The 13,030-nt window shown below is 35.8% G+C and overlaps 1 protein-coding gene across 1 annotated transcript in view; it reads left to right on the top strand.

Moving 5' to 3' along the window:
- Nav3 (neuron navigator 3) overlaps positions 1–13,030 on the top strand; it is a 762,474-nt gene that overhangs the window by 700,424 nt on the left and 49,020 nt on the right. The window contains exons 23-24 of the mRNA XM_036169458.1: positions 2,217–2,294; positions 7,406–7,489. Of these exons, the coding sequence (XP_036025351.1) occupies positions 2,217–2,294; positions 7,406–7,489 (162 nt within the window). The remainder of the gene's footprint in view (positions 1–2,216; positions 2,295–7,405; positions 7,490–13,030) is intronic.

Genomic DNA, 13,030 nt, shown 5'->3' with positions numbered 1-13,030 from the left:
GGTCATGAACTTTGAAAAAGGTACCATAAATTGCTTTATAGTTTTCTGGGTTGTATGCTAAAAGAACTAGAATTATATAATTACCTTGTAAGTCGAGAAAACCTCTTTCAGTTTGTATTTGTCTGAAAGATTAAAGAGGCTTTGCTTTCTGAGATTAAATGTATCCTTATATGAAAAGTAGCACCAACATTCATTGGAACTGAAGTATATCTCCATTTTAAAAACAGAAATTACAATGAAATCATGTAATGAAGCTGTGTAAGAGTAGAACCCCATACAGTAGGTCAACCTACTTTTTCAGTTCTGGAACCCTGTCTGGTTTGGACCTGTGCAGACCCTGTGCATGCTAACATAGTCTCTATGAGCTCAGAAGTGAGTCAGTCCTGTTGAGTCTGGAAGACACTGTTTTCTTGGAGTCATCCATCCACCTCTGGCTCTTACATTCTTTCTGTCTTCTCTTCTACTTAGATCCCTGAGCTTTAAGATAGGGATTTGACTTTAAAAAAAAAAAGTTATTTAGGACTGAGGGTTTGAAAGTCTTTTACTCTCTGCACATTGGCCAGTTGTGGGTCTCTATGTTAATTCCCATCTACTGTAAGAAGCTTCTCTTATGAGAGTTGCATGAAATACTGATGTATGAGTATAGAAATATGTCATTGGGGCCATTTTAATGATATGATCCTTTTGCAGAACAATGGTACTAGGCTTTACCCTAGGCCCCTGGTCTACCTAGTGGCAGGTTCTTGGCCATTTTAGCAGTGTCAGGTATGGCTTCCATCTCACAGAATGGGCCTAAAAAAGCAGTTGGTTATTCCCAAACATTTGTACCACTATTGTATCAGTATATCTTTCAGGGACATCACTGTTATAGGTCACAAGTTATGTAGCTGGATAACATTGATGATTACCTTTCTCTTTTGGCAGTATGAAGAGAAATTATATATTTATTTTCTATTTCTGTATTGAGATAAACATCACCCCTTTTTCTTAGTCCTCTCAATATTGATTACTTTTTATTTTCCAAAATAAAAAATACATTGTGTAGAAGGGGAAAAGATATTTAATGGCCTATGTCCAAAATGTCCTTTCACACTTAGAAAACATTTAAACCATCCAGCTCCAAGAATCAGAGACTTTATTTTTAAAAGGAAGCATTTATGTAGAATACTTTGCATCTAAAGGACTGGACCCTCTTGAGACCAGAAATACACTTGCAGAAGCAATTTTCAGATACTTGCCAATGCTTTGCCATTTTAACCACTGTTTACATTTCCTGGCAATATGAGATGTGATTGATTGAAGTGAAAAATATGATATGATATTGATGTGTCTGTGTTACTAGAGTGAAAATCAGTAAAAACAAAACCATTTAAGAATATTTACTTTGTTGGTTTCCTTAGTGAATTGCACTATGTTCATAATTTCCCCCTTAATTTATACCTTAGATACCTACAAAACATTTCTGCTTGGAGATAATAGTAGGCCACTAAATAAAGGCATTTGAAGATGCATTAGCTTGAAATTATCAATGCACTATGGAAGTTCCATTCCATAAAATTACTTTGTGTTGTGCATAATGATATATGTTCACACTTGCTCTACTCCAGAACCTGAGGCAGGAGAATTACAAGTTTGAGGACAACCTAGGCTACTTGACAATACCCTGCCCCAAAAAGAAAGAAATATTTCTTTTCAAATATAGACTCAAGAAGCATTTCAATCCAGGTTTTGTGCATTATAAAACAGTCTATGCTTTTTGAAAATCTTATAAAATATAGAAAACTAAAATGTATGTTGAAAACATCTGTGAGATTTTCAAAGAAACTATGTAGTGAGTCATTTACCTAGAAAAATCAAGAAAATATGTAGATAGTCTATGTGAATTTTTAAAGATTATTTTATGCCTGAGTTTTTAATCACAATAATGTTTTAGAAGGAAGAGACTCCATAGAGACAGTGAACTATTTCACCAGTCCTGCAGGATTTACGAATAGAACCAGTGATGTTGTTTGATGAGCCGATCTGGGTCCCAATGTTAAAAATTAGAAATCCATTCCTCTTTTCCTAAGTAGCATTTGGGAGCTGCAGTATAGCTAGCATTCACCTCTCTGAAAGGAGTTGTTACTGATTCACCTGTGGTTACTATACTTGCTTTCTTGTACTGAAGTCTTCATTTGAATGGATCATTTAGTTTATTGGATTTTTTAATTGCACAGCAAATCCATAAGCTACGGAGAGAACTTGTGGCATCCCAGGAGAAAGTTGCTACCCTCACATCTCAGCTGTCAGCAAACGTAAGTTGCCTTTTGTTGTTTGGAGACATCAGAACAGATTTTTATCTAATGAGAGGGAATGGCATTGATTAACAAAGTTAAAATGTCCACTGTTACACAGTGTAAGGCACTGAAAGATGGAACTCACATGAAATTGAAGTTTTCTGCCCACTGACTAGTAAAATATAAATCTAAACTGATGAGTGACAACATGATAAGACAAAACAAAACAATGAAAACAGTTTGTACCTTAGAAAATGACAGACAACAGTCATGAAGATAAATATTGCCTCTTTTCTTGATTCTTACCTTTGTTCCATCGCATGTAGGAATTTTTCTCAAGCCAGAACGTAGTAAGGGCTGGTAGTATTTGACTGTGGGAGGCAAAATATTCATGGGTCTTGTCCCTTTCAATGATTAATGAAGCATACAATAAAGCTTAAAATAAATTCACTTGAATCTAAATATGAAGCTTAGCTCCGTTGCCAGTGAGATAACAGCTCTCTCCTTTGAGCAGTTTAGAAGAATACATTGGCTGGCACTACAGCAATGTGCATCCATGAAAATAGCAACACTGGAGACCATCAACACGTTAACCTTTTCTATCTAATGACTTTCCACACTCCTAGAGGACTCAAAGTGGACGAACTATACCACAGGAGGGCTTGTGGCATTGTGCCCAGTGCTAAGGAACAACAGTGTGAGAAGCAACCGCAGGAGGTGTGGAAACTCCTGCCAGGCTGCCATATGTCCTCTGTAGTCTTAGCTCTGTCCTTTCTGCTGGGTGGCTTTGAATTTCTCCCTTTTACACCACTGTTGCCTCTTTGCTCCTCCATGGAGATGTATTCTTTCTCCTCCACAAAGCATGACATATCAAAAATGAACAGGTGCAGGACCATAGTATATGACGCTATAATATAAATCCACAGGAAATAAGTTATTTCACTCACAGCGAATTAATTTTCGCTCTGTGTCTGAGTTGACATTATGTTTTAACTCCAGGGGAATAATAGTCACTTGAGATAGACTATTATTGCTCATAAATGGTGTCAGGAAATGCCTAACAACAAAAGCAGATTTTTTTCCCTTTAAACATTGCTAGAAAATAACATTCTTTATTCACTATTGATCTCTAAAGATAGTTTTGAGACCATTGTAAATTTTATGCTATATCTATAGTACTGTTAAACCACTGAGTTTCTGAACTTGTATCCAGAAGACAAGGATCAGTAGAAAAGCCACAAACATGTTGATTGCATTTGTCTGCAGTGAAGAAGCCTCAGTGACCAGCTCATCCATGATGATCACATTTTTTGTTGCTTGTTTGTCTGCTTTTGTGGTACTAGGATTTGGACCCATGTACTCATATATGCCAGGCAAGCATTTTATCACCTGAGCTATATCCAGACATGGAGGGTTTTGTTGTTGTTGTTTTTTTTTTCAATTTCTGTTTGTAGGTAAAGGCAGATCTTTTTATTAAAAGTCATATAGTTTATTAGCTGAACTGACTGCATTACTCTTTGCCTATTAACTTATTCAGACTATTAACTAAACAAGGTATTTGGTTAAATGTGTGATCTCCACAGGGAGGATTGGTATAGGAAAGTGTAGTAGGTATACTTCATAAAGATGGATTTTGATGAGTATTTTTCAATTTAATGATTGTTTAAGGAACATTCACCTCCTCTTAATCTATGAGCAACTGTATAGGATCCCCTAGTGAGTTTACTTGACTAGGTTCATTTTTGTGATTTGTGTGTTCCATGCTGGGACTTGATTTTGCTACATCTGTTTAAACTTGTTCTATCACTGTTCAGTAGAACAGAGTGATAAAGCAGCAAAGTATTGAGTGGACAGTCTTCCCATTTGATTGGCAGAATAAAGTCCCAGTTAGTGCAGCACACTATAGTCCTTCCTTCTTTACATAAGTGCTCTGAAAATAGCTGTATTGTCCCAAGAGACTGTATAAAAGGCTCATTCTGCTAGTGTCACAAACTGTTATTTCATTCTATGTCAATATATGCAATGTAGGCATTATATATAATCACATTTCATCTTGCTGTTAAAAAATTATAGTAATTTTCTTTGTGTGTATCACATTATATAGTACAATTTCATGACCATTATGAGAAATAGCTATTCTTAACTAGCAGTTAGACACCTCTGTTTTAACTCATATTAATACATTCTACTCTATTTTGAAAAATATTTTGGAAAAAAAATACTAAAAACAGTAACAATCTAGTAAACTCTGCAACCACTCTGAAAACCATATTTTCCTTTAGAACTCACAAAGTTTCCCAAACAAGGTAATAAAAATAGTGATGAAAAAATTGTCCCTCATTTACTTCATTATGTTTCTGTTGGTTTTTGTATTTAGTGAGAAACTTAACATTCATTACTTCAGAATTAACAAAGTTCGTCTGATAAGCCAAGCCAGAAAGATATAACTATAAAATGATTGTTTTCTAAAACATACTTTCTATCAAAAATAACTTGACCCCAATGATATTTGGCAATTAAGGCTTTTGTGAATAATTAATAAAAAGAAAGTTTACCAAGATTAGCAATTTACATTTGTCCTAATCAGGGTTTCTATTGCTGCAATGAAACACCATGACCATAAAGTAAGTTGGGGAGGAAAAGGATTTATTTGACTTATACCTTCATATCACCACTGTTCATATTGAAGGAAGTCAGGACAGGAAGGCAAACAGGGCAGGAATGTGGAGGCAGGAGCTGATGCAGAGGCCATGGAGGGATGCTGCTTACTGGCTTGCACCTCATGGCTTGGTCAGCCTGCTTTCTTATAGAATTCAGGACCACCAGTCCAGGGGTGGCACCACCCATGCTGGGCTGGGCCCTCCCCCATCAATCACTAATTAAGAAAACGCCTTACTGCTGGATCTTATGGAGGCATTTTCTCAATTGAGGGTCCCTCCTTTGAGATGACTCTCATAAGTATCAAACTGACTGACGTAAGACTAGACAGCTCAATATTCTAATGTGAAACATTTTATCATGGCCGCACCAGGTGTCCTTCATAGGTAGTGGGCTCCAAAAAGCCCCCTCATACACCAAGGATGGATTCTGATTCTGCCACCAGCCCCCCCCCCAAGCAGATCAAGCTACACAGTCTCTGCTGGATGTGCCACCCCACGGGAGGCCTTGCTTTCTTGTAGGGGGAGTGGAGATGGGTTGGAAGGGGAAGGCTATGGAGAGTGGGAGGAGGGAAGAGGGGGATCTTTGATTGGTGTGTAAAATGAATGAAAAAAATCTTAATTAAAGAAAAGAAAGAAAAAATATTTTATCATTACTTGGAGCTATAAGATATAATAAATATAATTTATGTATATAACTTATTCTTTATAACTCTAATATTTCATACTTTAAAGTCCTATTAAATTGACTAAATAGACACAATTTACAAAGTAATTTTCTTTGAAGACATTAAAGACCCACAGCCCAATAATTAAATATTTTTTCATGACTTTTTGAGAAATAAAATATCACAATGTTCAGAATTCTTTTCTTTATCAAATAAGAATTTTTTTCTCCTACCATGTTCCTCATAGGGGTGGGGGTGGCAACCTTAGTTTTAGGATTTAACACCTTGTTTTATGGGCATTGTGAAAGCCAAATATATTATAAATTCAGACATAAGAATGGTTTATTTCAAAAGCAATATTAAAAAGAAGAAAAAGTCAAGAAAACCTTATGATAATACTTGGGTACTTTGTCAAATTGGTCAAATTAAAGCATAGTGCTTGAGAATGCAAATTTAGATACTATAAAAAGTATCAAGAAAGCAGCCAACATAGATGTGACCTAATGTTAGCACAGGAAGAGAAAAGCCCCAGTAACTGAATAAGAGAATAAAGAGTGTCCGCAGAGGCTTGAAATTCGGCAGTATTCTTTACAAATTGTTTTTCTCCCTATTGTAGTATCAGTGTAGAGCAGCCTGTGATGAGCCCTGAGGACAAAGGCAATGACCCTAATTATGGATTAAACCATCAGAGTCCTGACTCATGGGGATTTTTGCTAGCCATTTGATAGGAGTTTCCTCATCCTTTTAGCTCTTCTATAGCAACAAAAATGATATATTAGGGTCCCATCACATCCTTCCTTCAGAAAAAAAAAAAAAATCAAGCTTTTGCCAAAATTGACTAAATTTTACCCATATCTAGTTTGTCATAGATTGAGATTACAAAATACTCCATCTTTAGATCCTTTTCGGAACACAATCCATTATATCAGTTTGAGATAGTATGTCTGCAGATGTTTCTGAAGTCATAGGACTGACTGATCACTCCATTGGGCTTAGTACATGCTCCTCATACTATTGAATCAATAGGAAATGGCCTATTTGACAGCTGTACCTTCAAGCATTCCTAATCATATATACAGTTATATACTATAAGATGTGTCGCTCTCTAAAATTTAAAATAAAACCCCAGTCCACCAACGCTTATTGTTAAGTTTGGCCATGTGATTACTTCTGCCTGGCGTGTCTCTACTTCTGTACCTGAAGGGAATCAAAAGTAAGGAGAGAAGCCCTTTTATTGCAGAGATTTGAAAGTGAAGACAAGTCTTTCCCACTCAGTTCTTTGTAAGTAGAAAAAGAGAAAGGATAATGTTCTAGCTGTCAGCAGATGTCTGACACTTAAAGGAGAATGTCCTCACAATAGAAGTGCTAACAATATCTTCAAAGGTCATCACAGAAGTCGAGAAATGAGGAACATTTGTCCATTGACTATTTCAGTGACCTCCTTTTGGGCTTTCTTTCTACAAACTTGGCAGCTGGGAAATTTGTTCGGCATTTTGGGTGTCAGATCGCTGCATGATGTGCAAGTCAGAAGGTGTTGTTATTTGCAAAAATACCACCCCCTTTTGGAAGCCGAGCTCACATTAAATGTCAAAAGACTGAAACACTGATTTTAGGAAACCAAAGTTTAGAAATGGAAAAATGAAGATGTGTGTTAAAGGAGCATCACCATTGAGAACTAACGTGAGAGTCACGGCACTTAAAACGTTGAAACAGCTGGAATTAAGCATTCTGTAAAATGAAGGGCTTTATCTCATCCAAGGGAGACTCTGACATTTTAACTATCTTTCTCCTCTTTTCTTTGCAGGCTCACCTTGTAGCAGCTTTTGAAAAGAGTTTAGGGAATATGACTGGCCGATTGCAGAGTCTGACCATGACAGCAGAACAAAAGGTATGGCCAGTAATTGCCACAGAGGCTTGAAAGGAGATAGTACACTTCACAGAATGCTAAATGTCAACCAGGTTTTAGTGCCTTAAGAGCAGTTCTGCAGAGCATCCATTCTGTGCTAAACTGAAACAATGAGGTAACAGTACCATTTCTGTTCTAGTTATAATTTAAAGATGCAATCAGATTGCCCATATTGGAACACAGAGGCACAAATGCACCCAGAGTTCTGTCAGACACTTCTGTCTCTTTACTTCCAACTGCAATGTTGAGAGGAAACGTGTATAGGAGAATTCAAATAGTCTCAAATATAGAATTAACAAGATATGTACTTAAATGAGAATTTTCACAAAGGCACAGTTCATAAGCCTCTTAGTAAGCCATGGGTATAAGCTGACACATCAGGAAGCTTGCCTAGACATGACATTAGGATTCCAAAGTAAGAGACATCAGAATGTACCAGTTATGAGAGGGACAGTACTCTGCATTTTTGCATCAGAAGCTAGTTGGCATCTGAGATGCTATGTTTATTTGATGTAACATTACTTCAGTTACATCAAAAACTTAAAATAAATGCAAAGGATTTTATAGTGTGGAATAAAGAATAGTAAAAAGGAGAGAACAAAATTGAGTTCTCAGAGGCGAATATATTTAAATATTCTAATCTATCAAGAAACGAGTTGGACACTCTCCTATGAAGACCAGCTTTCTTCCCTGCTGTTAGTTGATGTCCTTTATCTTCTTGTATTGTTGGCAGAAACTGGTGTAGTCCCTGAAGTTCATGGCAATGTCTTAGAAAGGATACATATGTACAAAGCATGAACATACGTCCCTGTATTCATCTGATTCCCCGTATAGATCTACATTCTAGGAAGTCCTGGATACTTACAGCCTATACCTATATTTACCTCTAGGGATAGTTACAGTTTTGTGTTTAGCTTTGTAAGGTGTTGCATAACCAAGATTTGTAAGTGTATAAAACTTATTTTAGAAAGTACAACATGAACAGTCAAACTAAAAGGGAGATAATCTAATATCTTTGTATAATTATAGAAAGCAGTCCTCTAGTTTATTGTAGATCCTAGATTTCTGCCCATGACAATATTTTGTTCAATTTCATAAAAACTTTGTAGAAGGTTTCTAACAGACCCCTCTGAGTTCTTAAAATTACCTCTTCTCTCCCCTTCCATACCCTTACTTCCCTGCATCATTTCTTTCTCTCCTCTCATTCACCCTTTCCTTCCTTCCCTCCTTCATCTTTTCCTTCTTTGGTGTGAATTGGCTCCTTCACTATGTAGCATAAGAACCCAGCCAACAGGATTATAAATCCCTTTAACTAGCCAAGCAGGACAAAATAGCTAATGACATGGAAACTGGAAACCTTGACCATGAATTCTGGCTGTGTCTCTTTAAGAATTACCTAATCTTTGGAAGGAGGTGGTGGCACACACTTTTCATCTCAGCACTCGGGAAGCAGAGGCAGGTGGATCTCTGTGAGTTCGAGGCCACCCTGATCTACAGAGCAAGTGCCAGAACAGCCAGAGCTGTTACACTGAGAAATCTGGTCTTTTAAAAACAAAACAAGAAAGAATTCTCTAATCTTGCGCGAGTTTAGCCTCACATCCACTGGTTTAACTGTTGGAATGTTCCTTTTAACCATCCATACCTCTGAAGGTCACAATAATAGCAAATAAGCACCTTCTAAGATCAACATGAAAAATAAGCAAAATGTTATGATTGTATCACACACATTGGGGCAATCCAGAAATACTAACTTCCTGCACATTTCTCTTTTTTCCTTATAAAAACCCTGAAGAGACTGGGTATATTATTGGGTAAATCCTTTGCCAGGAAAGTATGAGATCTATAGTAAGGATGCCCCAGAACTGTATGTAAAAGACGAATGGGTATGAGGATCTACTTATAATTCTACTACTATAGGTTGGGCAGAAACAGGCAATTCTAGTAACTAGCTGGCTTGACAGACTAGATCCAGGTTCATTAAGGGACCTGGAATTCATAAGGTAAAGAACAACTTTAAACTCCATCCATGCATGTACATGCATACATACACATACATGCATAGACATGCACACCATGCACAAATATATATGCAAACTAAAAATAAGAAGGAACATAAACTAATTCATATCTGGCTTATGTTGGTTATATTTCTGGAAATGATGGTTAGCATTCATTGTGATATCTTGAAGAAAGCAAATTGCATAGTGACTATTGATGATCCGTTCATATCTCCTTCAACTTTTCTATATGTGTGCAAGTAAATTTTATAATAGAATTATGTAAAATATGCAAATAAGTTACCTTATAATATCTGGGGATAATCTATAAATATTTGAAATATAACTCTTTAAAATAAGAACTTTTGTCATTATATACAAAGTATATTTAAAATAACATCACCAAAATTATTGAAATTGTCCAGAAGTATCATGTGTGAAATTGCCTTTACTACTTTTAACTAAACATTCATCTTCAGTTCAGAACTATAGAGATATGAATCTTAAAAACTCTTTATGCACCTCAAATTTGTGAATTCACATTTTCTTTTGAAGAAATCTATTACACTATAGCACAATTCAGTAACAGAAACTGATTCAAACCAGCAGATGAATGCCTACAACAAGGTATCTAAACCACATGGCCCAGCCACAAAGCCCTAAACTGAACCAGCTTTCAAGGAAGCTGAGGAACAAAGGGAGATTTCTTGGTGGGTTTTGTTCTCATTGTCTGACCAGAAGAGTGTAATTTAGATTGAGCAGACTAACATCTTGGCCCCAGATTTAAGGATAAATGTATCTCAAGGTTTCTTAAATTGGGGTCATGGAATAACAGAAGACAAAGAACATTGTTCACTTAGACATCTTTCTAAAAGCTGAGGGCATAACATTTAATCATATTTCAGGAAAGGCATTCCTTCAGGGAACTAAGATAAAAAGGGTATATTGCTCTCTGGTGATTCAACAATCTCAAGAAAAAGCATCACGAATATAGAGCTGCACTTTTAATCTGTGTCTAGAGTTCCAAGGTTCATTTGCCCACTTAGTCTGTCACTAAATTTAACTTCTATAGGGCAAGAAAGAAAATAATAGGGATTTTAAAAAAGGTGGATGTATTATTTGTCTATTCCTATCTGCATCTATAGATATGGGTACATGCTGGATTTAAAATCTCCAGAAAGAATATGTATAATTTTCACAAATTAGAATAAATTAGGTGATAGATAGTATTTTTCTAAAGTTTTTGTTCTTTATATATAAAATACTCATACATAAAAAATGGTCATGTAGTTACATAATATAAATTGATTTTAAAAGTCATCATACATTTGTGTTCTTACAAATGTATATATCCTACCTGGAATTTATATTCTGATATGTAACAGATGATGATAACAATATAAGTAAGCTGGGTGGGCAGTGGTGGTGCACGCCTTTAATCCCAGCACTAGGGAGGCAGAGGCAGACAGATCTCTGTGAGTTCAAGGCCAACCTGGTCTACAGAGTGAGTTCCAGGAAAGGAGCAAAGCTACACAGAGAAACCTTGCCTCGAAAAACCAAAACATCAGTGTCCACATAGTATGAAAGACCTCTGAACAAACTAGCTTCACAGAATGCTTTCAAACATCATATGCCGTTGAAAGTACATGGAAACATCACTTCAGTTTATTCACCAAAATAACTCCCTTGAATAGTATCCTAATAATTTTTCTTGATTCCAGATGCCAAACAACTCTGATTCTTTTGTCAGATGTTTATGCCAAAATACTATTTTTATATACCTAGAGCCCAGAAAGCAGAAAAGATATGTATGAATGTCTCAGGAGGCAGATAACTACGATTCCATTAGAGATAGAGCTCTGAAAAGCCATGAACATTTTCAAAGGTAACCAGGCCATCTTAGCTCCTCAGGTTGGGGTAGATGAAGAAGATTAATTCAGGGGGAATACTAGATGGTATTTCACAAAGACAAAACTGTCTACGCTTAAGTAGCCAAAAGAATGATGGGGGTTATCACCCAAGGCACTGTATGAGGCTTCATTTTCTCACAAAGTATCAACTGAGAAAGGCTGTGATACAAATCATTAAGATGGCAAAAATTCTGCAAATACAGAATTTGACATGTGAAATTTTAATAGAACTGTGAAATGTTGTTTGAATTTGCTAATGTAACACACTCTAAGAATTTAAAATTCAGGAGATGCCCAGACTAGTTCCTTATAGATAACTAAAGTCAGGTAATTGTAACATGAGTACTAAAATGTGCTAGATTAGTCTTGGTAGGAGGTCACCGAAGATAGAGAATTATCTTCTGAAAATGAATGGTGGATTTTATTCATTGACCCATATGTTAACTGTAAGGCCATTCTTTCTTCTGTGAATGGCATAGATGAACACACACTTGATATTGAGGACATTTAATGCCAAATGTTTGAATGTAACATAGAAAACTAAAAATTTCATCTACTTTGTCTTTACATATTCTATGTTCAGTCATTTTCCATCTAGAAATGTTTATAAAAATATATCTCAAGAATCAGACAATATATCTTTGAATGTTTTACAGCATAAGATGAATATGACTCTTCAATTTAAAAAATATTAAGATATGGTGAAGACCTTTCACCTAAGTTTAGATACAGTAAACATTGAAGGGTCTTTCTGTAAGAAATAAAAGAGCAAGATTTCAAGGCAAATACATAGAAGGCTGGTCTTTTCAAGAAAACCACAGCTAAACTGTGAGATTAACTCAGTGGCATTGTTAGGAAGTAAAGATGGATTTAGTATAAAATTGAACAGCCTTGCCTAGAAGGGTCAGTTGTTTCACAAGATTTGTTGTCAAGTTTATAGGGTTTTTAGTGGAACTTTATTAATAAGAAGTTTTGAAAGAGGTCAAGGACAACTAGGAAATTAGGTTGGAAAGAACATCAAAGGCTATCATCAAAGAAATGATTGATTATTTTATTTTTGAAGCATCTTAAGTGTGATCTTCATAACTTGTTTAGCCTGGAAGATACAAGGCAACTATCCAAAGAGATATGAAATTCATCAAAATGGTTTTATACAATACAATTAAAAAACACATAAAATTATATTTTTGCATGGTCTACAGGAGTCAGGGCATTGTTGTCTTGAATTTATTGTAGAAATTGGAGAGAGACAACAAAATCAGATCCTATATATTAATTTTCAAGAATCCTTGTGGAATTAGTTATACTTGTTTTCTCTTGTGTTACAGAGAGGAAGCCTGAATGCCTATATTTCACAGTAGACTAAACAGTTATCTGTATGACATAAATATTTCTCAGAGTATTTCCATAAAGGCTTAACAGTGACTCTCTAGACTTAACTATTTTCTGTTGTCCACAGCAAACTGAGACCATCTGAAGATATTTCAGATTAGCTTATGATTTTTTTAGTCATCTATCTCTGGAATTCGTTACTAATCATAGTCCTTATCCAAACTTTTCACTCAGAGGCAAGCAAAAAAAAATGGATAGGGGAATATATGTATGTTCTTAAGGCA

The sequence above is a fragment of the Onychomys torridus genome, chromosome 20 (genome assembly GCF_903995425.1).
Source record: "Onychomys torridus chromosome 20, mOncTor1.1, whole genome shotgun sequence".
In the NCBI taxonomy this organism is placed as follows: Eukaryota; Metazoa; Chordata; class Mammalia; order Rodentia; family Cricetidae; genus Onychomys; species Onychomys torridus.
Note: the sequence above shows the minus strand (reverse complement) of the source record. Positions and strands in the feature narration are given on the sequence as shown.